General features: G+C 41.2%; 1 protein-coding gene across 2 annotated transcripts; it reads left to right on the top strand.

Annotated features, from left to right (window-relative positions):
- The first annotated feature begins 2113 nt into the window (after positions 1–2113).
- prkag3b (protein kinase, AMP-activated, gamma 3b non-catalytic subunit) lies at positions 2114–27507 on the top strand. Of its 2 annotated transcripts, none has more exons than XR_004931315.1 (13): positions 2114–2414; positions 3869–3929; positions 5477–5625; positions 5702–5783; positions 14057–14115; positions 14214–14259; positions 15613–15667; positions 17383–17509; positions 17598–17763; positions 19591–19628; positions 19745–19891; positions 21150–23634; positions 26608–27507. XR_004931315.1 is itself a non-coding variant. In XM_012878422.3 (13 exons), the coding sequence occupies exons 1-13, from the start codon at positions 2397–2399 to the stop codon at positions 26637–26639; spliced, it is 1074 nt and encodes a 357-aa protein (XP_012733876.1). In that variant the 5' UTR covers positions 2115–2396; the 3' UTR covers positions 26640–27507. The 2 variants fall into 2 exon arrangements, 1 of the variants encoding a protein (XP_012733876.1); XM_012878422.3 differs by having other exon boundaries at positions 2115–2414; positions 21150–21243.
- The last annotated feature ends 140 nt before the right edge of the window (positions 27508–27647 follow it).

The following is a 27647-nucleotide window of genomic DNA, read 5'->3' as shown; positions in this document are numbered from 1 at the left end:
GACTGAGTGAATAAAGTCAACAATAAACCGCTCAAATATAGTGATGTACTCATTGTTTTCAACAAGTGAATCATATCACCTCAACTCAGCCACATGCTTTGATTTTCTATGGTAGTCCTGAACATCAATGCAAGATTTTGATACTTGCATGCCACCTTGTTTGGATTGTACAGCTAATTTCTTCTATTACATTCCTTTTTACGGTTTATATCACCACCAATCTTCTTTTCAGCTATACAGTGTAGAATCAAAGTCAGAATTAACTTTTTTTGTTAGGTATGTGTACACATACGAGGAATTCGACTCTGGGTAAAATGTTCATGATGTGCTTTCTTATACAATAACACAATAATGCAGTAATAAAGGTCAAACACAGTCTGCAGAAAACACATACAGACACAATAATCAAGCAAGAAAATTGAGACAATGGTGCAATGAGTGGAGTGCAAAGGATGCAGGAGTAAATAGTAGTAGTAGTAGTAGTAGAAGGTGAAAGTGATGTACAGATGCACACACACATACATTGTCACAGTGTGATGAGTGCAGAGAAGGCTGGAATAAATAGGTTTTTATATAAACAGTAAAAATGAACAAAACTTATTTGGCAGATTCGGCTGTTCATTAAAGTGACGGCTTGTGGGGAGAAACTGTTCCTGAGTCTGTTGGTTCTGGGGTCCAGTGCTCTGCAGCGCCTACCAGAGGGGAGAAGTTGGAACATGTTGTGACCGGGGTGAGATGGATCTGCAGTGATGTTTCTGGCCTGTTTCCTGATTTTCAAAATGCACATTAGTTCTAACAAAAGCTTATGCAGTCCAGCAAGTTTCAGAGATTTAAAAAGTTTATTTTTGTAGTTAAAACCCATCTTCTCTGTGTTTGTGCTATGGCTCAAAACTATTAGCTAACTTTTTTCAGTATGGCCATATGATCCAGCTGAGATTGCTCTAATTACTACAATCATTATTATAGAAGTAGGACAATTGCTTGAACTCGTTCTCTTCTAGTTTTAGCAATGATTACCTCCAAAGAAAGTCATTGTGACTGCTTCTCAATGGTCTCATATCAAAGGACGATGCTACTAAAGATACTGCAGGTGGATTGTCAAGTAGTTCAGTTGAAATGATGACGGCTTCCTGATTTCCAACAGTGTCCACCAAGAGCCGGAACAATCTCTCCTAAGAAGTGGTCCCAAAATGTGAACGTCAGTTTCAAGGCTTGCTCAATGCAGGTAGGTGTGCGCGAGCCAAAGGCCTTTAGACAACGACCTTGCGACTACAATAACAATTAAAACATCAGGGATAGACTACAAGACGAGGAGTCTGTGACAAGTTCTCCATCTGATTTCTTCCAGAGAGGAAAAGACAAAACGCTACCATGAGTCCTGTGACTTCCTAATGGGGAGATGCAGCTCAGCTAAGACTGGGCCAATGCTTTAAAGAATGTGATTAAAACATCCTCCATGAGCGAGTCCTACCCACGACTCAGGGAAGATCTAGTCAGGGTTTGTGGATTTTGCAGCATGATGGACCACACTGTCAGAGGGATAAGTAACTCAAAGATTAGACTATTGATATTAATATGCTAGAAATGTCAGTGCTACATCTGTGTGTGTGAAATGGCAGGGAAAAGGCTTCATTTAGGCTTTAGTCTGAGTATCATCTCTCGATCTATAATGTGACTGTTTAATAACAACACTCCTCTGTTTAGGACGGCTGTGTACCTATAGCCATTTGGCTCATTGCACCCCAGGTCAGTGAGGTTCTTTCATCAATTTACGTATCCTACAATTCAAAGCTGTTGGGTTCAAAAGTCCTGGTTTCTGTTCTTAATGGACCTCAGAGGAATTATTCGGATAAAACCTATGTATCTAATCTCTATGCCACCGCCATTCCTCATACATTGCTCATATTATTTTATGTTTAGAGCCACATCCTCAATCCAAAGATATTCATTCAGATGTATTTGACCGGTTTAACTCGGCAAGCTATTTCCACTACCAGATAAAGATACCCCAGCTCATATTTGCTATTACATGAGCATGTAGGGTCCCTGTCAGCGCCCTGCTTTCCCCCACCCACTCCCCCTCCGTCTCTCTCCCTCTGTAAATGCCACAGGCCTCCCACCCCTCAGTCCAGATTTAGATCTCAGTCTCTCCAAGGTGCTAGGACCCAGCTGTCCAAAGGACAGTATTCCCCCACCAAACTCTTTGTTCTGCACTTCCTGTTCCTTCTCCTGGCTCTGTTCACTATGCCTGTACTCTTTTGTCTTCATCACCGCCTTATTTGAGATGGTGGCCGGATCTCGCTTGCCTCTCTGCACTGACTGTGGTGCTCTTTGATGCCCACGACTTGGGCAGTCACGTTGGTTCCACAGAGGTAGATCTCCCAGTCTTCTTGGCCATGGAGCCCTTTGCAGAGGTAAGTCTCCTTGCTGAACCCCCACCCATGCTGTGAATGTTGGTATCTGTGTTTGGACACAGCTCTGTAACTGAGAAGCTGCAAAGGGAAAACATGCAGGCTACTCTTACAGTTCAAGCCCTTCTTTACCTCCTATTTGCATGCTCAGTATAGCTTGTCAATTCAAGCACAACATGTGAAGATGAATACACTTCACACTTAGGCTCCACTGTAGGAACTAATTAATCCTGATGTGGTCAGTACTAGCAGACATGAAATGATATTTCATGTTGGTGCATGGTTTAGGGCTATATGGCTGATAATTACTCAGGATACATTGTATTGAACAAAAGTATGCTTTCCTTTGGAGCTTTTTAAAATGTTGTCATGTTACAACCACATACCTTTATTGGGATGTTATGTGATACACAAACACAAAGTCATACATAGTTGTTAAATGGAAGTTAATAGATTTCCAGAAAGTAAACCTCTGCCCCAGTCTCATGTGTTTTGCAGGTTTTGTTCCAGGACTACCGTGAATCTAGCTCCCTTTATCATCTACACTGACCAGCTTCACTTTCCTCTTTCACTGCATCCTCACGACATGCTGCTGCCTTTGCTGCTTTTCACCATGGATGAATACACCATGGGTGGTGTAATCAGAATGACTGGCAGTGTTAGTTTTCCACCACACAGAGTTTTGCATGTTGGCCAAAAAGTTAAATTTTTTGCCAGAGTTCCTTCTTCCATGCTTGCTGTTTACCCTACATGGCTTGTAGTACACTGCAAACGAGATTTCCCATGGTTTTCTTCCTCCAAAGGTTTTCTCTTTAATGCTCTTCAGTTAAGACTAGATTTGTGAAGGGAACAACAATAGTTGTGCAGCATTGTCCAACTCTAAGCTGTGGATTTCTGCAGGTCCCCCTGGGGTTATCACAATGCACTCCTTGCATGGCATGCCATTTTATGTCAGTAGTTTTAAGTAACTCCCAAGGCAGTTGGTTCTGCTGGATTACATTCAAGATGTTTCAAACTCATGGGGCCTGGATAGGTTTAAGCTTATTTACCAGTCTGTGTAAAAGACAACGTAATGCTCTTCCAATAATGCAGCATTGCAGTTGCTCATAAACTTTGAGATAAAAACATCTTATCCAAGTTGAGCACTTTCTTTTTTTAAATTCTGAAAATTATGAAGAAATGTTGATGCCTGAGACATAACAAGAAAAGCAGTTTAATGCAGCAGCTATCACATATTTCTAGGAAAGTGGGAGCCATGTTAATTTTTTTAGGGAGCTCTTACCTTTTGAATGACGTCCAATTTGAGAGTTTTACTTGGTGAAATGAGAAGCAGTAATTTCCGTGTTCAAATCGAGGGGGGCAAGATGAATCCTGTAGTTTTAACTCTAGAGTGCAATATATTTTACCAAGGGAACCTCCTGGAAGCCTGCATAACTTCTGTATGTTCCCTCTCCAAGGTCCCCTTGTTTGAGATGGATGAGTATGAAGAAGAGGAAGTCCTCGCCATGAGGAGCAAAGGTATTTAATCCTTTTCAAAGACACAATAAAAACACTAGCTGTTGACGAATCCTTTAAATTAGCGTGATCTCTCCTGACTGAAGAACCGTGAAGAGTGCATACTCGATAATGCAAGTTCAGCTGTCCAACTTTCAAGATAATGCTTTCAGTCATGTATCCCTGAAAAGGCATAATTCATCTAAGATTGAGAATATTAGCCATTCAATGCAAATCAACTTTATGTATTAAAATATTGTAACATATCCAAAAAACAAAAGCAAAGAAAAACAACAAGATTACAAGATGATCTTAATTGTGTCACATTAAGTGTCATCAACGTTCAAGCCATAGTGCACTGAGTACAAGACACTTTGTCAATATCACAAGAGATAAAGTTTCCATGACAGAAAAGGTGGCCTAATTTCAATTTGGAACTGCTACACTTTCATACAGTGGCAGCACTTCTGTGGCCAGGCTGCTTATGACACAGAAAACTCAGCACTAATGGTTTTTCTCTGAGGCAGATGAGAAAATTTAAATTTATATACAAAAAATATTTTCTGTTAAAGTAGCACAGTGCGAGTTTTGACTCAAGTATCTTAATTTGAGATTTATAAAATTACTTTTCAGGTCAATATAAAGCACTTGCCGCATATCGATGCAGGCTGCCTGTAGGAGCCATTTTTCCTTTCTTGTGTTTATCACCACCAGGGGGCGTATTTCATTTTGAGTTCTGAGTGTCTGATGGGGTTATTTAAGGTCAACCATGATTGTGTTCAGGTGTTGTTAATGGGATGAGGCATCAGTTTTCTACTGTGCTTGGTTTGGATTGAAGTCAAATGTTTGTGGATCTAAATGGAAAGAGTAAAACAATTGACATTGTTCTGATAATAAATTACTTTATCATAAGTCAAACTGAAGATCGGCCTTGTGAATCTTAATTGAGCGCACATAAAACCAACGCCTAAAATAGAGGATTTTAGCCGCTACACTGCCCTTCTCAAAAACTTGCCTAAGTAACTTGAGGCGGTCAGATCAGTCACTGAGTCACTGGGCCATGTGACCTAGAGCAGTGCACTAGGTCACATGGCCCATTATAGGTTACGGTAACAACAAAACAGATATGACACATCTATGATGCAGGATTTTAGATCTAGAGGGTGAATGTGGCCTTGTCTGTAACTCGATAACTTTTTAATCAGCTGGTCCAAAGCAGTCTACTATCCCATTCCAAAACACTGAGGGAGATTTAATTTTGCAACAGTGCAGTGTTGCTGGTGGCCTGCAGGAACACTAAACATGGAAGTTACAGCTCTAGCACCCCTAGTGGCTAAAAGTTACATGGTGCTGCTTTAAAATACATTTACTGTTAGACCAAATGTAGCCTAACTCTGGGCCAAACTCACTCACTTTCTTCTGTATATTTCTGCTTGTGTCAACACTGTTACCCTCATTGTTTTTCCTCCAACAATGGCCAATGGGTATGTTTAAAATCCCTCGAATAATGTATTACCCTCACACAATCTCTCACTGTTGTCTCTAGCTCTCTTTGCATTGTTTTTTGGTAGGTGTCTGCACATATGCTACATACCCCATGACGCCTCCTGCAGGAACAGACCCTGACACCTACATTTACATGAACTTCATGAAGAGTCACAGTTGCTACGATGCCATGCCCAGAAGCTCCAAACTGGTCATCTTTGACACAACGCTGCAGGTGCAAATTTTTGCAGTAAAGGATCAGCTTGCTGCATATGTTTGGATTTTATTAATCAAGTTTTTGTCTCACTCAGGTAAAGAAGGCTTTCTTTGCTCTGGTGGCAAACGGTGTGAGGGCCGCACCACTGTGGGACAGCAAGCTGCAGTGTTTTGTAGGTGGGCACAGGAACATCTCAATGTTTGTCCAGATTCTTTGTAAACTGGTTTAGTTTCAGTGGAAAATAAAATAACTAATGGTTTAGATTATTTCAGCAAGGTTAGCAGCTTTTTAACTAGATCTACCCTGAGGCTATGACCCACAGAACCTATTCCCAGTAACCATCAACATTTAAATGCAGCATGTCTGCTATCACTTAGATCAGAAGTTCAGGTTAGAATGGGAAGATCAGAATCAGAATTGTACTGGTCACTATGCATACCACTTTTCTGAAGGCAGCGGTACAAATGGGCTTCGGGTAGGGTAGGATGGGTCAGCCACGGTGGTCCTGGCTCTGTTCTGAACGTATGCAGTGTGCTTGGAATCCAGATAAGGGAGATGCTATCCCACAGTCCGGGGGGTGGGGGGGTGGGGGGGGGTAGAGGATCGAGATGTGACGGGCTTATTTAAAGGAGAAGATATAAGCAGTGTCTCCCATCCGTTATTATGGGAAACGTTCGCTCTTTAAACAATAGGATGGAGGAGTTAAAGGCGCTAATGCGGAGTCAACCGGATTACCGCAAGTGCAGCCTGATGTGTTTTACCGAGACCTGGCTGCACGAGGACATTACGGACCAGATTGTCTCCGTGGAAGGATTTCACACCGTCCGTGCTGACTGGGACACCATGAGCGGTAAGCGAAGGGGAGGAGGGCTCGCCATCCTAGTGAACACCAGATGGTTTTTTCCCCCAGGCACATTACCATTAAAGAACGACTCTGCAGTCCGGATGTTGAAATGCTGGCCGTTGGACTGCGTCCTTACATTTTAACCTAGAGAGATCCCTCATGTTATCGCTGTAGTCCACGTACCCCCGTCTGCAAATCCAACATCTGCCTGCAACATCATACACTCCTCTATTTCCAAACTACAGACCCAACATCCTAATGCATTCATCATCATGTCGGGAGACTTTAACCATGTTACCTTGAAGAAAGTTCTGCTGACCTTCAAACAGTATGTGAGCTGCCCTACCAGAGGAGAGAGGACACTGGACCTGATGTATGCCAACATTAAAGATGCATACATCTCCACTTCTCTCCCCCCTCTGGGCAGGTCAGATCACAACCTGGTTCACCTCAAACCGTGTTATGTGCCACTAGTGAAGAGGAAGGCTACGACCACAAGGACTGTGAGGAGGTGGTCGAAGGAGGCTTATGAGGCACTGCAGGCCTGCTTTGAAGTGACTGACTGGCCTGCCCTCTGTGAGCCCCATGGGGAGGACATCGATGGTCTCACAGAGTGCATGACTGACTACACCAACTTCTCTGTGGACTGCAATGTCCCAGCTCGGACTGTTACCTGCTATGCCAACAATAAACCATGGATCACCAAAGAAATAAAGGCCATTTTGAATGAGAAGAAGAGGGCATTCAGAGATGGCAATCGTGAAGAGATGAGGAGGGTTCAAGGAGTACTCAAGCGTAAAATCAGGGAGGCTAAGGATAAATACAGGAGGAAGCTGGAGAAGAAACTGCAGACCAACAACGTGAAAGATGTGTGGAGTGAGATGAGGGCCATTACAGGGTTCCAGAAGTCCACTGGCATAGGGTTGGAAGGTCGCGTGGACCGTACCAATAAACTGAGCTTATTTTTTAATAGGTTTGATACTGCTGCCCACCCCCCACGTCACCCCGCTGCTGTTTTGCCTACAAGGCCAGATACACCCCCCACTCCTCCTCCTCCTCCTCCTGACAGACCCCCTGTCCGCTCCTCACCACACCAATCCACATCCACCGACTTCACTCCTCCCCCCTGCTCACGTCCCCCACGATTTGAGGTCCTCACCCCTCCCCTTGCTGCTGCCACTACAATATCCTTTACACCTGACATGGTGAGAAGACGGCTTACCAGACTGCATTCCGGAAAAGCTGCAGGCCCTGATGGTGTTTTCCCCAGGGTGCTCAAAGCTTGTGCCGACCAGCTGTGTGGTGTACTTAGCTTTGCCTTCAGCCTGAGCCTGCACCTCCAGAAAGTCCCCGTGCTGTGGAAGTCATCCTGCATTGTTCCTGTGCCAAAGACGCCGCAATCTCGCAGCCCTCAGGACTACAGACCAGTAGCACTGACATTCCACATCATGAAGACCTTTGAGAGGCTAGTCCTGGAGAAGCTAAGGCCCATGGTCAGGCCCTTCACTGATCCACTACAGTTCGCCTACCAGCCCCACCTGGGAGTTGAGGACAGCATCATCTTCCTGCTGAACAGAGTCTACACTCATCTGGACAAGCCGGCAGGCACTGTGAGAATCATGTTCTTTGATTTCTCCAGTGCCTTCAACCCATGTGCCCGGGTCGACTGGGTAAGAAGATGACGGCGATGCAGGTGGAGGCACCCATGGTGTCCTGGATTGTTGCTTACCTGATGGGCAGACCACAGTATGTACGCCTACAGAACTGTGTGTCTGACAGGGTGGTCAGCAACACTGGGGCCCCTCAGGGGACTGTCCTCTTCACCCTCTTCACCTCAGACTTCAACTATTGCACTGAGTCCTGCCACCTTCAGACGTTTTCTGATGACTCAGCAGTAGTTGGCTGCATTGAAAAGGGTGATGAGAGTGAATATAGGACTGTGGTAGGCAACTTTGTCACTTGGAGTGAACTGAACCATCTGCAGCTCAACGTGACAAAGACTAAGGAGCTAATAGTGGATCTGAGGAAGACTAAAACACCTGTGACCCCTGTTTCCATCCAGGGGGTCCCTGTTGACACTGTGGAGGAGTATAAGTACCTGGGAGTGTACTTTAACAATAAGCTGGACTGGACTAGAAACACCGAGGCGGTCTACAAAAAGGGTCAAAGCCGACTCTTCTTCCTGAGGAGGCTGAGGTCCTTTAACATTTGTGGGACGCTGTTGAGGATGTTTTATGAGTCTGTTGTTGCCGGCACGCTTTTCTTCGCTGTCACATGCTGGGGGAGTGGGCTGTGGGCTGCCGACAACAACAGACTAAACAAAGTGTTCAGGAGGGTGGGGGATGTTGTGGGGGAGAAGCTGGACACTCTGACGGCAGTGGCAGAGAGGAGGATGCTGTCCAGGCTACAGTCCATCTTAGACAATGTCTCACACCCTCTCCATGACACACTGACCCAGCAGATGAGCTCTTTTAGCAGAAGGCTCCTCTTACCCAGATGCACCAATGAGCGCCACAGGAAATCATTCCTGCCTGTGGCCATCAATCTCTACAACACCTCCCTCAGTTATCCTAACAGCCCCCCGCCTGTCATTATGCATTCTCTGCACTGTTCTTGCACATGTCACCATCACTTCACTGGGATTCCCAAGTGAAGTGATATGACTATTGTGATATGGTAATACCTTGTGTGGAATGTTGTAAATATATATATAACAATGTGTGTATTCTGGAGCATGTAACAAAAGTAATTTCCCCCTGGGATCATTAAAATTTGTCTGAATCTGAATTGTACTTGGACACATGATGCTGTTTATTGTGACGCTGTAAAATCTCACAAGCACAATGGAGGACAGACCAGCTGTCCTCCTGAAATCCACGACAACCTCCTTGGTTTTGCTGGTGTCTAGGACAAGGTTATTGTCTGAACACCACTGGGTGAGGTGGTGGATGTACTCTGTAGTAGTCTCGTTATTGTCTGTGATGAGGCCCACCATGGTGGTGTTTTTCATGAACTTTACAAGCAGATTTGTGGAATGGATAACACAGCACATGTGAATGAATAAAGTGAAGACGAGTGGATTGAGCACACAGGGCATCCCCTTGTTCAGGACCAGGCATAATGATATGTGGTTATCTATTCTCACTAATTGGGGCCTGTTGGTGAGAAACTCTCTGATCAGGGACACAGTGAGGGGTACTGTCCCAGTGACCAATCTGTCTGGAAGATTTGGTTGAATTTGACTTCGTAAAGTGCCTTAAGATGACGTGTTGTGAATTAACACTATATAAATAAAATTTAATTGAATTTAGATTACCATATCAGTTGACCCGTTCTGAAGAGGATCAACTTGAACCACTTGATGACTGTCAGAGCAATAGGCTGTAGTCATTGTGGCATGACTTTTTTTGGGTACAGGGACGATGGTGGAGGATTTGAGACAGGTAAGAACATGGGCAGCTGCAGGGACTGTTTGAATATTTTCAGAAAAACTCCACCCTGCCGGTCCGTACTTCATTTAACAGAGTGACCCCATTGTCTGGTCCTGCAGCTCTCTTAGATCTGAGATTAGTTTCTGACCCAGCCCTGCAAAAGTGTTCAGACAGGAGCTTCAAAACAATGAAAGCAGGAATCACTGTGTTGTGCAGTTAGGATTGGATAGTTACAAATATTTATTAAGAATTGTAATTAACAATCAAACAGCAACACCTTGGCTCCAACCCACAAGGACACTCAGAGATCTGTATTGGTGTGTTTGTCTGTCTAGGCTGAGTGACATGCTAGCCAGGGTAAGCTAACAGCAGCTAACCAGTGAGCTAAGTAACTGCAAAGATGGCTTGGGCGATAGCAGAGGCTGGCTAGCTAGCCAGTCATTAACACCACAGGAGCCGTGTAGAATTGTGGTTTGGAAAAGGGACCAAAATGGAAAAACAGGGTGAACCAACTGTGTGTGTATGTTTGTAATAGACACCACAACTTAATAAAGCAGTACCCAAAACGTAAAGACTGCTATAGTAGGTAAAAATGACTAAACAATAAAATCCTACTGATCGACTATGTTATGGCAGATAAACATCAACTGATTTAGGCTTAAAACTGTCGGATCACCAGCATGAGGCTTTCATCTTGGGAAGTATTCAGCTCAGGGACTCAATGCAGCAAACCAAAACACACAAAATTAACACAATAATAATCCTGCCTCTTTCATCTAACCTTGCCAACATGAAAAAGGGAACAAACTTTCCTTACGTTGAGTCCACTTCTTAGGATGGTTTGATGGCTCTGTTTACACACATGCATGCATCCACTGCAGAGGTAGGTGCAGCTAACCAAAAAGTAAGCTTTACAAACTCATATTCTGCAAACGGAAATATTAGCTTTTCTTCCATTAAACCGATGATGAATAAGGAAATTTGAGAAAGCTAACACCAGCTGCTAGCCGCTAACCAATAGCCAACTTCTGTCACCCAGTCTGTGTCCCACATCTTCAGACAAAAGATGCTGTACACTCACACAGCACATGACGAATGTCAACTGTGCTACAAGTTTGAGGGGATAGCTTTTTTGATTAAGGATAAATGACTTTCAAACTTTAACTTTTACATGACAGTGGAAGCATTTGACAATATTTTCTATCCCTCTGTGCCCAGGCAGCTGAATTTTAGAAAAAAACTTTGGAAATGTGGGCAACCAGTGTAGCCAGTTTTGCGATCGAAACATGCAACCGACTGTATTGTCTCTACGCTCTAAACAGCATAAATAAACATGCCCAACATTACTTATGCAGACATGGTAACACTGCTGGAAGCCCGTAACGCAGTGCTGAGGGATTCCCAGAGGTCCCTTTTACCCTCTTTCAACAGCCTCTTTAACTAATGTGCTTTTTGAGTTATACTTATTTTTGTAACATCAATAACATCATTATGGTTGTATTTAATGTAAACTATTTTTGAACTGAAAAGCATAAATACAAATTAGTTTCATCATTGCTGTGTAAAAACACGTTTCCTATTCATAATATGATAGTAAAAAGTCCCTCAGGGATTGCCTTAGGGTGAGCAGTAAGCCAGCCGGTGTTTTGTACAGAAGTGTTGGAAAAATAAAAGTCCTGCTCAGCCACAAGCCACATGGTGGCCCAAAAGCCTAGCTCCGAATATAGTCTCCTTCCACCTCATGCTGTATGGGTAACAAAACCAGAAAGCTTGGTTACACTACTAGTTTACAGGTTAGGGTCCCACAGAGGCACACTATTTAAAAAAGAAATAAATACAGATACCATCGTCTCTGTTTTTCAGCAATGGTAGCCGACAATATTATTAGAACAAGAAGAAAATGTAAATAGATGAATATCTTGAATTGCATCACGTTTTACAGGTACTGAAACCAATAAAGTGGTCGTCAACCGGTACTTAGCGTGAATGATAATGCGATGGACGAAAGGTTAGCACTGCAATTATCTGTTTTTGAATTAGCGTGACTGAGCCCACCATTGAAAAAGATAGAAAGCGTTAGCAAAGCGTTAGCAATCACTCTAATGTGCCTGTTCAGTGCTGGAGAGGCCGTAGCTGTGTGCTCAAACTTCTTATTTAGCCTCACTCTGTGACATCACAAATTAAATGAATGCTGGGAGGTGTAGTTTGTTAGCCTTTTTCGGTAAGATGGCCTCAACATTTTCCTCCAATTTGTAAATTAGTTAACATGTAAAAAATTGTAACATATACAATGTAAAACATTGTATATGTCTGATTCTGGTTGTAAGTTTACTTTCTTTTCCAAATGACAATTTTCCACAGCAAAGTAAATTAAAAGGAGCCCTTCTTTCCAAAGGGTAGCTTTTGATTAACTTTGCTTTTGTCAAACTTAAATTTTTTACATCATTAAGCATATTTTGAAATCTGAAAAAAGATAGCCAAAATGTACTTTTCAAATAATTATTTTATTTACTAAGAAAAAAAAGTGATCCAAGTTATACTGGGGCTATGTGAAAATAGAATCACCCACTTGTTAAAACCTGATTAAAGTCAAAAGCCCCATTTCTTTCTGTTCAATTTCAATTGGCACACCCAGGCTTAATTACTAAGGGGACTGATACGACATCTTAACATTATAGAGCGGGGAATTTGGATTTGTTGTCCCATGTCCTTGTTTGTCCTTTGTCTGGACCACCTGCCATCCTCTATTCTTTAGAAAATCCAAAATCGGCGGGGTTGATTTGCATTGCCACAATATATATTTGATTGTGTAATGCTTCAAGTCCAGTAACATCAATGCAAAGTTTTCTTCCCCACAGTTAGTTTGCAGTGGGCTTGGTGAATCAAATGTTTAGCAATGCTCAAAAAAGATTTTCCTTAGCGCCTTAGTCCATGTGTTTCTGTCAAATATTGATGATTGATAGTTGCTGATGCAGTGCTGCCTGAGAGATCAAATATCCCGGCGTCCCACAGGTACCATTTGTTATGCATTTTTTGATATATATTTTATTATAAAGGAGGAAATAAGATCGATTATTACAGCATTGGATTACCTAAATAATAAAGGAGTGAAGCTGATGAGACAAAAAGGAAGTCCCATTAAAGTGTATTTAAAAATAACAGAATTAAAAAAGTCTATAATGTGTCATTGTTCTTTCTGTTTCTGCAATCTGTGCTGTGAAAAGAATATAGGTTCTTCTATATTAATGGAGATGTTGGGCAGGTGATTGACCTGCATGCAGATCAGATTCCTCTCTGGTGTCAAATGTTCATAAGGACCGCAGGTCAGCAGTTAAGAGTGTTGTATTTCAAACAGGACAACATGCTCTGCTCCTCATCATGACACTTGTAATTAAAATGGGCAACAGCTTTAAAAATGCATGCTAAGCTTCTGGGCCTCAACAATTAAGGACACACCTGAGTTCATGACCACAACAGTAAAACTTATTTTTACACACCAACATCATTTAAAACATAGAAAATAAGACAGAAGCAAATCCAAACTACGATCTGAAGTCAGGAGAACTTTATTTTCTCTGCCACAAATGCATTAAACCTCTATTAGAGTTACATATTTGAATGACTATTGGAGTCCTTTTATTAATAATTTCACTGTTTCAATTTCTGGATTACAATTGTGCTACAGCTGTCAGATAGCTGATTCTTCAGCTGATTAAAGCTCATTGTTTGCAGCAATGTCCTATGTTTCAGTTGTATGGATAGATGTTAGCGTTCAATTCAATTCAATTCAATTTTATTTATATAGCGCCAAATCATGAAACATGTCATCTCAAGGCACTTTACAAAGTCAAGTTCAATCATATTATACAACCTATAGTTCAACCTATAGTTTAATGTGGTTACGGCAGACTTCATGCTTTCAAGTCTTAACTGGTAGAATTCTAAAGCAGGATCATTCTGGCCGTGCACAATTGAGAAGGAGCGCTAAATGTAAGCACAGCTAATGTGCGTCATCTATCCTCAACCAAACACTTTAAAGAAAGCATGACTAATCAGTGCTGAAACCTGCAAAAGATTTCATTTACACTTTCATCATACATACAAAACACTGACATATGTAAGTTAATGTATAGTACCTAGCAGTTTGATCTATACATTCTGATTGTGTTTGCAGGTATGCTAACTATTACGGACTTCATTAACATCCTCCATCGTTACTACAAGTCTCCTCTGGTGAGCTGCAGAATTAAATTCCCGTTGACTGATCTTTGGTCTTAGTGATAGGAACTTTCTCTGATCTCACAAACCTACGATGTGTTTCCTGTCTGCAGGTTCAGATCTACGAACTGGAAGAACACAAGATAGAAACATGGAGAGGTCTGAACAGCATGCCCTGCTAATACATAACCTCTGCTGAATATTTGGTTTTATTCATGGATTGTCTAAACATTAAAAAAAACAATAAAATGATTTTTCTTGAGAGTCAGACATTGCTTCTAACCGAACAGCTGCCATTTTTTGTAATGGGCATCCATCCATCCATTTAGGGGCAAAAGTGGAACCCCTAAATTTGTCCCGTAACTGACGGGTTGTTGATCCAAACCCCTGATCCAACCGTCTCAGTCGTTGTGTCCTTGGGCAAGGCACTTCACCTGCATTGCCAGTTGGCGGTGGTCAGAGGGTCTGGTGGTGCTGATGCATGGCAGCCTCACTTCTGTCAGTTTGCCCCAGGGCAGCTATGGCTACAATGTAGCTGTCAACATGCAGGGGAATGGGTGAACGACTGAATGTAGTGTGAAGTCCTTTGGGGTCCTCTGGATTTGATAAAGCGCTAAACAAGTGCAGACCATTTACTAATGTTTATACCCACTGAACCATGCAGTATGGGGGGTGGGGTGGTACTGGTACCTATCTCCAACAGTCATTGGGTGAGAGACGTGGTACACCATGGACAGGTTTCCAGTCTTTTTTATAATAACCAATGACTAAAGCGTAACTTCAGATAGACCTTAACTAATTCTGGCAATTCTTTGTCTGAAGTTTTATAATTCTTTTATTAAACTAGTCTTTGGAATGAATCATTTTGATACCAGCTACACAGTGATATTAAAAGCACAGCTGTGTTGGGGGGTTTAGATTTCCACTGCAGGATCTCCCAAAAAATGGGATGTTTTTAAGAAGCTAGTTGCCCAGGATGTAGGTTTGGGTTGATGGCATTTAGGACCAAGAACTGACTGCAGGGAACAAGGATCGCAGTGATCAGCTGATACCTGTGAACGAGCAAAGCCTGCTCCGGTCTTGTCCCTTATTTGTATAGCTTACTCAGATGTCAGCTGAGTGGAATGAGGGCGATGGCATGTGCCATGCGGTGGTTGCAGGGATGGTACAGGTGAACAATGCAGCAGTTCTCCATCCTGACAGGATTAATCTTTGGATTTTATAACAACTTGGCTCCAAAAGATCACTGCAGGACTTTTCAATTCAATTCAATTCAATTTTATTTATATAGCACCAATTCATGAAACATGTCATCTCAAGGCACTTTACAAAGTCAGAATCAGTCAGATTTTGATAGTCAAACTTTGTGCGACTACTATCCCACAATCAATGAAGTGTTCTTACTGATGCTCAGACGTCCTAATGTAGAAAAACAAAACACACGAAAAGGTATAATCTCACAAAACTCTTGTCTTTCTGTGTTTCTGACCTGAGTTTTTTTTTCCTGTGCAGAAATCTATCTACAGTATTCAGTAAACAGACTCATCAGCATCAAACCCGAGTCCAGGTAAAAGAACTCTTTTTCTTTTAATTCCCTGCCTAATTCCTTAACTTGCTTTTCATCTTCCCTTTCATTAAACACCTATTTAAATTCTTTTTTTTCCTAACTGAATGTAAAACAAAAGTGAAAAGCAATAATTCACTTCAGTTTATCAATCTTAGTTTATTATCTCAAGTTTATTATCTCAAAATAGTTAAATTCTATTTTTAATCTAGGATTTCAATCTTTTTACATTAATTTGTGTGTGTGTGTGTGTGTGTGTGTGTGTGTGTGTGTGTGTGTGTGTGTGTGTGTGTGTGTGTGTGTGTTCCAAGTACAGAGGTGCATCTGTAAAGTGAGAATAAACTGAGCAGGGAAGGAAGCCTCGTTAATGAGACAAGATATAACAGTAATGACATCTAGTGGTCAAAATGGAAATATCAACCTTTTCAAATCATAAAAACATTGTCAGACAACAAAAGACATCTCCAATTGTACAAAACTATGTTAGTTATAAAGTATCGTGTTGATCAGTCAGTACAGAGCAATATATTTCAAGCATTTGTTTCAAGTCATTGTCAAAACTATGGATTGAGGCCCATGAAACCTAAGAATCAGTTTTTGAGATATCTAGAACACTACATTATGCATATAAAAAGGATATTATCAGAGAAATGTTTGCGTTCTCCATGACCTGTACGGTATATGTAATCAGTACTAAGATGGTTGCTGAGGAAGCCCATGTTGCATTTATAGCCACCTTGAGTTCTTCTGTATTGTTGCCTCTGCAAGCGTTCCAGCCAGGCCAGTTTGCTGGCCAATCAAGCACAGTGATAACATGGTGTTGGGTATATGTTCATCCATTGACTGTCCATACCCACTTTTCTTTGCAGTGTTGCAGGAAACTCCAGCACTTTTTGTTGGAGTGGTCAATGACTCACAGGACAGAAACCAACCAAAGGAATTAGCATATTTGTGGATTGTGTGTGACAGCCAGCATACACAGAGAGAACCCACACATTGAAGGGAGAGAAGAGGAAATGAGTTCTCAAACCCAGGACCTTCTTGGTGCAAGGCACCACGCAGCCTCTTTTTATAGTTTATTTAAAAAACAACAACTATAAAACGCTCTGCAAAAATATTTATTGAACCTCAAAAATGTTGGATTTTTTATCAGAATTTTTATTAACCCATCTTTTCTGTTTTTGTTTTCTAAAGCATAATGAAAAGGATGAATGCCTGACTTTCCTTTCCTAAGCTGCTTTTTACTGCTTGGTCACACTTTTCTAGGTTTGTTCTTAAAATCAGAAAACAAGCTCACTGACTACAAACTTAAGCAGCAAGTCAAACATCCTGAAGAAGTAGAAATATATTCTACAGAGGAGTCAAATAGCAAGGAGTTGGCACATGTAAATCACACACCAAAGGGCACATGTGGTGGCTTTACAAGGCATGAGATGTTTACAGGCATTTGCTGGAGCATCCAGGTGTAAGTTGAGTTCTCCAAACACAGAGAACCGCCTCAGCCTGGCTGGTAGTCATCAACAAGGGTTGTGGTACGGCATGAGTCTATCAGACTCATGCCGTACCACAACCCTCCATCTGACATGAGGCTGCATCAGAGCCCATACGACTCCTGTAGGAGAGTGGGTTGTTAGCCTCCCCTTCCTTAGCTTAACCTGATAGTGATCCTGTATTTACTTTATCTGTGAAAGCCAAAAAAAATATTTTTGTCTCCCTAGTTTGTTTGATGCCATCTACTCGCTGTTAAAGAATAAGATCCATCGGCTGCCTGTTATTGACCCAGCTTCTGGAAATGTCCTCCACATTCTGACTCACAAGCGCATCCTCAAGTTCCTTCACATCTTTGTAAGCAAAGACTCATTTCTGCAATTCCATTTCGTGGAACACTAAAAGTACCCAGGCTTTCACCAGCTCAATGTGTCTGCTCATCTAGGGATCCATGATTCCTAAACCCAGGTTCCTTCAAAAGCAGATCAACGAGGTGCCAATTGGTACGTTTAGACAGATTGCCACAGTCCAGGAATCTGCTTCTGTCTACGACGCTCTGGCTATTTTTGTGGAGAGAAGAGTATCAGCCCTGCCTGTAGTTAATGAGCAAGGTAGGCCAACATTATGCTAACATTTGGGGTTTAATGTGTAACACATTCCATGGCATCAAGGACTAGTATTAGCGGGCAGCTGATGGCGGGGGTGGCTGCTGTGACGTGCAGCTATGCTTTAACCAGGAACTGCTTTTGTACTGTGTGGTGAAAAAGCATTTGTCTCCTCACATATTTATTCTGTTTGCTGTTTTTTGTCACATTCAAATATTTTAGATTCTCAAACAGATTTTAATATCACACAAAGAGAGGCTGAGGAAATTCAGTGGCAGTTTTCAAATTATGTTTTCTTGTAATAAGGGATAAAGAATCTATCCAAACCAGCCTGGCTTAGTATAAAACATAATTACTCCGTGCACCTATTAACGAGTTTTGCCCTCTTTTGTGGCAACAATTGTTCAACTATCAACTGTTTGTGATAACTGGCAATAGGGATTTTCAATCACTGTGGAGGACAATTGTATTGTAGTATTGTCTTAATTCAGGCATATTACCTGATTCAGGCCATGCCACACAGCACCTCAGTTCAATTTAAGTTAGGAAACTTTTATTTAAAGTTATGAACCATCATAGGTGGACTTGTTGATATGCTTAGAATTATTATCCTGCTGCAGAACCCAAGTGAGCTTTAGGTTGCACATTTTTTGATGCACATCCAGGATTTTCTGCTAGGGAGCAGAATCTATGGTTCAGTTAATTACTGCAGGTCATCTACGTCAATGAGCAGCAGAGTAACACCAGATCTTCACATTACCACCACCTTGTTTCAGTGACTAATGATCTTGTTTTGGAAAACAATGTTGCTTTCCACTTTTGACTCTGCAGTGCCGCCGCCCCCCTTTCTATAGGTAGGAGCATGATGTGTTGCTTTGTAATCCTTTAGCCTATTCATATCGCCAGGCAGGTGTTAATTAGGTGATTTCTTGAGTTTACTGTTCTGGCAGATATCAGGCCTATGCATTGTCAGTGGAAATGAACTTAACTGTCCAAAAATGTTGTCAATCATGGTTAATTCATGGTTTAACATTGGCGTCAGCTACTTTTTCATCCAGGACAGGGTTGGTTTGGCTAGCTTTTTCCCTTAATAAATGAAACGATTATTTAATCAGGTTATCTTGGATATTAGCATTTGTTTGATGATCTCAAACATTTTAGTGTGACAAAAGTTGGTGAAGATTCTCAGTCATCCAGGTCTTGATCAATCCAAAAAAGGTTCAAAAATAAAACAACTGGACGCATGGCTCAATGCAGGAGAGCTACCTCCTGAGGAGGAATCAAGACTCGGCCGTCCACCTGCACCTCAAGGATAAAGGACACTCTTTGAGGACCAAAATGTTCACATTGTGGACAGAGAAGACAGATGGTTTGAAAGGGATGTTAAGTAAAGCGAGAAAAAAACATTTTAAACAGAGGAGGAGGGCTCAGGTTTCAACTTTCAAAACCTTACAACACAGCGATAGGTTTGATTCCTGCTAAGTTTCACCTTTAATTCACACCCCCATGCATGTGAACACAACATTCCTCCTGGGAGCCAGGCAAACAACGAGCCTCTCCATTGTGAGGGCCGATCAGTTCCAGGTGAATTTACATGTGAATCTAAACTCTAATGAGGCCTCGCCTGCAGGCCTATAAAACTTAGAACTCCACACTACTCCAGACATTTCTGGATGGGAAGCAAAACGTCTTGAGCTTCAGAATAGAAGTCCAGTTGCTTTATTTTTTAACCTTTTTTGGATTGTGACAAAAAGACAAAAACAAGTCCGGAAAGGTGCAAATACTTTTACACAGCACTGTATTACCTCTTATGCTTTTGCATAACTGTTTCAGGTAAAGTGGTGGCACTGTACTCCAGATTTGATGTCATTGTAAGTGCATTTTATCGTTGTGTTTTTACAGTCCATGTTGTGTGTCATGAATAAACCAACTTATTTTGCATAAAAATTATTTCGATTTTAACACATTTTCTTTTTCTCTTTTTAAGAATCTTGCTGCCCAAAAGAATTACAACAATCTAAACATGACAATGAAAGAGGCTATTTCATCAAGATCCTGCTGGATGGAAGGTGTCCTCAAGTGTTATCCACATGAAACACTGGAGACCATCATTGACCGCATAGCAAAGGCTGAGGTAATTCATGCTTAACGGCTACTGCAGCAGGATTGTAGGTATGTTGCCGAATGCAACTTAAAGACGCTGCTTACACTGATTTTACTAGCAAGATGATATAACATTAAGATCATTTGGGGAATAAAAACGATAAAACTTTCTTCCGCAGTCCATTATTGATTGACAAGTTACAATGCTGACTCAGCTGGCTTCTTTTCTGAGAGTAGCAGGCAAACAGAAAGCCAGGAGGGGGAGCAGGAGGTGGTGTAATTTTGGTGCTTAGATTTTCGTTGGGATTGACCGTAATGGACAGAGTTAGAAATGAGTGTATTTGAGTGACAGCTGAGGCTGAGAGCTTTATAGACAAAAGAAAGAGAAACGAAGCTGTGATGTTTTTGACATGCCCTGAAGAAGGATAGCAGATGTTCTAGATAAAGGATGTTATATATAGAACTGCCAGAAAAAAGCAAGACCACAGAGAAGCATCGTAGATGTAGCTACCAGACACGGTAGGGTTGATGTGACAAGGATAGAGTAAGATGGAGGCTATAGCATCCTAACCTGACGAGCCAGATTGATATCGCTCTGCTTAGCTCTGCCTAGCTTCACTCACATCCATCTGGGACATCTCCCATAGAGAGTGATTTCTCCAACCCATTTTATTGTCCAGCCAATCAGGACGCAGGGCTGGAGTTTCATAGATGTGACGTAGTGGAGAAGTGACCGTGAGACTGTTTTGATTCAGACAGCAATGGCGGCTCGCATCGAGGAAGCAAGCGTTAGCATTGATGCTGCTATTTCTTCTGTGTTGTCCAATCTACCTAATATTGTTTCATTAAAAGAACATCAGAGAACGCCTCTGAAGGCTTTTGTTGGTGGAAACCATGTTTTCGCCCTTCTCCTGACCGGATTTGGCAAGTTTTGTTTTTTCCTGCGTCGCTCTCACAGCGTCACGGGTTAGCTTCGGTGTGAGTGGTTGAAATAGCACATCGATAAAGATGACAGACAAGTGGCTTATCCAATCATATGCAAGGATTTTTGATAAGGCCCAGCCTTCTGAAACACCATTCCTATGGATCAGTTCCAGATGGATGAGTGGAGCTAGGCGGAGCGAAATTCATTTGGCTAGGGTCAGGTCAATAGCATCCTGAGGTGGGCAATCAAATTACGATGCCATGTGCTACTTGAATCCATCTGAAAATTGGTTAATTTCAACTTTCAGAATTATTATACAAAATGAATCAAAGAATATAACCAAACTGTCCTATTTCTTCTTTAGGTTCATCGACTAGTTTTGGTCGACAGTGAAGATGTGGTGAGAGGGATTGTCTCTCTGTCTGATATTCTGCAAGCCCTGGTTCTCACTCCTGCAGGTATTGATGCTCTGTACTCGTAACAACAGCCTTCCTTCCATCATCCTCTTCTCCTTCCACCCTTCGTGTGCCTATCTATCTACCTTCTGGTCTTCCAACTTCACAATCCTCCTGCACCTTCTGACAAAACTTGAAACCACATGAGTTTTCTCCTTTGTCAAATCCTGACATGTCTCTTATCCAACGGAATTTCCTTTTAGCCTTCTTCTTGCTTTCCTGCCAATGAACAAAACTTTCTGCTAAATAATGTTACTTGACCTCACTGGCAGAACTTTAACTTGGAACCATGAAAACATGTATGTGCCAGCATTATCTCACTTTCTAGAAAAGAAAACAACCAGGGCAAATTGCTTCTATCCATCCATCCATCTTCCTTCCTTCCTTCCTTCCTTCCTTCCTTCCTTCCTTCCTTCCTTCCTTCCTTCCTGACTGAAGCAGACACTGGTTTGAAAGGCCTGGACACCCTTTCAAACGAGGAAACCACCTGAACTGAGCCCTTCTGATGTGGAGTAGCAGCAACTCCACTTTGAACGCCCCATGCCCAGATAACAGAGCTTTCAATCATGTCTGGTGACATTAGGGAGAACACTCTTCCCTTACTTGTGTCTGGATCTTGTTCTTTCAGTAACAATCTGTTTCCTATGACGATCGATGAGTGTTAGAATGTAGAGATCTGCAAATCCAGCTTCATTTATGGCTCAGTTCTTTTTTCCCTACAACAAACCTGGGGTCTCATTTATAAAACATTGCGTAGGGTCGATACTAAAAATTTGTGTATGCCCAAATGGCAAAAATTGGGTATGCCAAAATAAATCCTGAATTCTAAAATTCGCAATTTTTTTCTTTTTAACTGCTACTGCTTCAGAACATCTACGTTCCAGTTTCCTCCTCATGTTCTGTCCTTTACATACCCATATTTAACCATGAATGGTCAATGCAAAGCACCTCATCAATGTTAATGTCTATTTGATGAGTCAGCTGATCATTATTTCCTGGTTAATTATAGAAAATAACCAAAAAAAAGCAAAGACAGACAGAAATTTATTAAACACGTGAATCAGAGGTAAAAGCACAGATGTTGTCCATATTAAAAGAACTTGTTAAAAAGTGAACCTCATTGCTGTCTTTAACCTCCTCACATTCTGAGTAGGATGAAGGCCACGACAGACGCCCCCCATAGAGTATAGAGTAGGAGAGATGAAGTCCCCCCTCCCAACACCCCGACTTATCAACTACCACCACTGGCATTTTAGAAAACCTAGGGCACGCTCCACAGGTGAGCGCAGGTGGGTGTGGGCAATATTAAACCACATGTCCTCTGCGCTCTGTGGTTTAGAGAGTGGGTTAGGACCCAGCACCTGGGGGGTAACCAAGGTCTCCTGCAAGTTACAGCAGAATGCAATTCTCTAGGGAGCCTGAATCAGCATATTAGCCAGTCATCATCATGGGACAGGAAAACGTGTTTCCTCCTAATTCTCCCATTTGGTGGTGTGTATCCCACACGAGTGTCACAGCAGAATATAAATGTTTACTGTGATTGGAGTGACTTGCTCACACCTTGTCACAGTTTGTTAATCTGTGGTACACGTCACCCTGGTGATCATCAGGGAGAGGGATGTGATGGTAGAAACATTTAAAATGAATTATGGGCCTTATTATATTAATTTGAAAGGCCTTTATGGATAGTTATGTGTCACCAGTGCAAGCATAATGACACTGTGGTTTTGAATGCTTATGATAAAGTTTATCTATGATTATAGTCTGTTATGGAGTGAAATTGAATGTCTCAAAGGAATCATGATGCAGTTTGGCTGCAATTCAACACTTTACCATCTGTGTCACCAATATCTCCTGTCTCTGAGACGAGTGTACACATGGGTCAGAGTTGTCAAGAGCAACCACGCATTCTGATGTCAAGTTTTTATTATAGATAACTGCCTTTGCGTGGAAAGTGATGTACGCAAGATTTATAAACAAGACCCCAGAGCAGTGACTGTATGACTGCTTAGCTTCAGTCTGTCTGTCTTCGGAAGGTAGAGACCAATCCCCATCAGGAGGCAACAGTCATTTCCCTTGTTCAGAACCGGTTAGTCTCAAATATAGAAGAGTTGACTCTCATGAATCAAAAGCTTGCATTTTCCATGACTGGGAAAATGTCTACTAAAACCTCAAACTTCTTATCACTTTATTTATGCTCAGCTTAAAGCATCTTTCTGACATCTCCCCTAAGAGCCAAGACATATTCCCCCACCCTCATAAAAAAAAACCCTCTCACCAATCAGCCTCTTCAGTCTTCACATGAACCATCAACATCCTTACCTCGAATGTGCATCTCTACTTTCTCGAGCAAGTGTCATCACTTCCTTCTCCAAAAGTGCCAGCTTTTCACAGGTAGGAAGCACATCTAAGCTATCAGTGGCTGCCTGTCTGAGCTTGAATCTGAAGCTTACCACTGCCTGTTGAGGTCCCCCAAAAGAATAGTAACAAGGAAGATGGTTTGAAAATCTGGTCATTATTTATTACAGGCAGGTTAATTTATCTTCATCATCTTCTTAGCAATGAGCTTTTTTCCATCCCATTGTGGCACCTCACCTCCATGTCCTATCTGCCAAGTCGGTGTGATGTAGCAGCATTTATTTTCCATAACATGACATCAATGTTGAGAGTAGCGACAAAGTGTTTCTGGTGATGTAAGGGGGATTTAAAAGCAATAATGAGACAAAGTTCCAGAATGGGCATGACATAATGCACCTGAATCTTGCCATGCATGTAGTCTGTGGTCTGGCAAATGTGTTCTCTGAGCTTAGTTTGTGAACTTTTTAAAAATTTGTGATTGACTGGCTGCCAGGTCTTAAAACCAGGAAGAACTTAACAAAGCATGACAAATATCACATTGCACAATTCATTAACAAAAAAAAAACAATATTGCAGAAAACTGTGTGAATAAAGTACTCCAGAGGCAGTAACGATACAGGGTTACTCCCCCAATTATATATATATATATATATATATATATATATATATATATATATATATATATATATATATATATATATAGAAGTAAAAGCACAGATGTTGACCCTCTCTAACCCTAACCAATGCAAATTGGAGAACAGTGGGAGAACTCAGCAGAATGAGAGAAATAGGCCCTGATGTCCTCCAGCAGCCTAAGCCTATAGCAGCATAACTATAGAGGTAGCTCAGGGTAACATGAGCCACTCTGACTAGAAGCTTTGTCACAAAGGAAAGTTTTAAGATTAGTCTTAAAAGTAGACGGGGTGTCTGCCTCACGGACCAAAACTGGGAGTTGGTTCCACAGGAGAGGAGCCTGATAGCTAAAGGATCTGCCTCCCATTCTACTTTTAGAGACTCTAGGAACCACCAGCAGACCTGCAGTCTGAGAGCGAAGTGCTCTGTTAGGAACATACGGGGTAATCAGAGCTCTGATATATGATGGAGCTTGATTATTAAGGGCTTTATACATTAGAAGAAGAATTTTAAATTCTATTCTTGATTTAACAGGAAGCCAATGAAGGGAAGCTAAAATAGGAGAAACATGATCCCTCTTTTTAGCAATCTTAATTTCCTTAAATTGATTCACAAGTGCATTTAGCACCTGAGCCACTAAGTCATTTTTTTTGAGAGACAAAGCAGCATCCAAGTCACCAGAAGCTCCTGAAACCATTACTGTAAAATACGATACTGCAGGACCAGCTTTGGACAGACTGCCTTCTTCTGTTAAGGCAAGGCAAGGGAAGGCAAATTCATTTATATAACTAAATTCAGTACACAGACAATACAAAGTGCTTTACATGATTAAAATACAGGAAATAAAGCAGAAAACAGCAAGTAGGAAAAAGCATTTGAAAAAATAAATAAATAAATTCCAGATCCTTCTGAGACATTAGTCCTTTAATCCTGGAAATGTTCTTCAGGTGGTAGAAAGCCGACCTTGTAACTGTCTTTAGATGCTTTTGGACTTAAGGACTCTAAACTCTGGAAGTCATGACCATCTGACATCAGACTGTACCTGATTTGAAAATGTTCACTACCAGGCTTAAAAACTGGTTAAAGACAAACCAAAACTGTACTAATTTTCAATTATTGTAAGTAGGTAAGAGTTTTGTTTTTGCAATTTGATCATGTTTTTATTTTTTAAATTGAAGTAGTGTAGTATGTGAATTGTGTTTTTATATAAAAGCCTGGCCAGGGACAGGAGATGAAAATTAAAATTAGCTATAAACTTTATATGCAGCACTTCGGGGACATGTTTTGTCACTATGTTTGTTTGCATTGTCCCTGTCAAATAAAAACAAAATAAATAAATAAGACTGATTCAAACACTGTGGTAGGATGAGCCAAAAGGCAAAAAAACTGAATGAACTAAATAAATAAATATGGTAAAAGTGTTCCCGGTTTTCTTTAAGATGTGAGGGTAAAACACATAACTACTGACTAACTTTTTCACGTTGATTCTGCATTTTGATCAAGCAATCAAGCAATCAATCAATCATCTTTATGGTTCTTTACACAGCAAATAAAGGTGACCAAAGTACTTTAAAAGTGTCATGTGTTGTTGGCCTTTTAAAAGCTGGATTTACCTGGTGTTAAGATCTGCTTTTCTTCTTATTTTCAAGTTTATGAAGAATTACATTTAAAAAGGCTGATGCTTCCTTTTGCACAACTGTATGAAGAAAATGTTAAATACTGTGAATGACCCCACTAGGGGTTGTTGTGTTAGGCAATGTGCCTTTTATTTGTATCTTAGCATTAATATTTTATTTTCCAATCTGCTTTGGAGAGAACTAACTATTCACATTGCTCAGTTACTAGCGCTGGTATTTTGTAGAGCTCCAGTGGTCATTGGGCACTCATCATACAATGTTCTTTATTTATTCTTTATTTTTTGAAATACTGCCAATGCTGCTATGTGAAAACACCACTAGCCTGAATTCACCAGGACTCTATAGAGTAAAATAATTAGACAGCAGGAACCCTAACCCTCTGATGAGGTTAACCAGCTAGACTGAGAACCTGGAGTAAAAAGCACGTAAAGATTGTCTGCAGTTGCTAAACTTCAATTGAATCCAACAAAAAAAAAGTTTCTTTGAAATGATGGGTCAGGAAATGAACTCCACAGTTTCATTATTTGTACCTGAAAACTATTTGATATATTTTCTATAACTTTGTAGAGAGTAAAGCATAAAGAGTTAGAGGTCTGAATCAGCTACAGTGACTACATACAACACCACAATGCTCAGTAATGATAAAGTTTGTACTTCAGTATATGCTTAAACAGATGTAAATTATATGTAACTGGAGACTGCTGTATTTGAGTAATTTTCTCACTACAACTATTTTCAGATATTTACAAGTGGCCAACCTTTCAAGTGTGAAGAAAAACAGATGGCGGCTGATGATGTAAAACAGGACGATAACATGACAGAATAAAGCCCAGTGGAGAAGAGCTTTACAACAGCCAAGGAGCAGAATGTGAAAAGTGAAGACAGACAAATTCAGCTTCTACATGAGGTTGACTGTCCATTTCATGTCTAAGATAAAGCTTCCTGACGGGTAACAGAGGAAGAACGGGGAAAATGTTCATGTAAACACCATAAAACTGACTTTGATTTAAAAGAACAATACTTAAGATATTTACTGTAAAATTTACCAAAATCATTCTCATTTGACACCCAGGATGGAAGTAACATTCCCTATAAACAATTGGTCCTCTCCATCAAATATCTCTTAGTCAAGTTTTCTCCACTCAAAATTAGAGGTATATAGTCAGAAACTACTTTGGTACTTCGGTGCCAAACATATAAAAGTTTCAAGGGTTCCCAAAACAGAGCGCAGTATTTGGTATTTATCTTGGCAAAAGATCAGCAGACTGCTAACATAGAAGCTAGTGAGTGAAGCGGACCAGAAGTAGATCAACATATACCTATCCTGTGGAAGTAAAAATTCAGTGGGGTTTCCCAGCAGCAATGGACCATTGAAGAAACGGTTATTGACGGTGGCAAGCTGTTATCCTGAATTTGAAACACTAGAAGTCATTATTACTTACTGTTCCTTTAAGACACATTTGTAGCCAAATGGTGGATACAGCATGGTGAAAGGAAATAATTATTCCCGTTAGAGCTGTGACGATGTTCCCTGAAATATACTTACAGTTCTACCACTGTGAAAAATAAATATGTTGTGCTTTGGTTACTGAGTACTGAATCATTTTCATTTTAAAACAATAAAACATCTTGCAATTTGTGTTTGTTTTTCAGTCAAAGTTGATGCACACGATGATGGATGTGTAGGCTTTCCGGCAGGGCTGTGAGGTTTGGGGGTCAGGGTAGTCCAGAGGGAGTTGGGGAGTTTTTTAAGGTTGGTTCTCGAGCCTCAGCACTTGT

This window comes from Fundulus heteroclitus, chromosome 7 (assembly GCF_011125445.2).
Source record: "Fundulus heteroclitus isolate FHET01 chromosome 7, MU-UCD_Fhet_4.1, whole genome shotgun sequence".
Taxonomy (NCBI): domain Eukaryota; kingdom Metazoa; phylum Chordata; class Actinopteri; order Cyprinodontiformes; family Fundulidae; genus Fundulus; species Fundulus heteroclitus.
The sequence above is the reverse complement of the archived record's forward strand: the minus strand, read 5'-3'. Positions and strand labels throughout refer to the sequence as shown.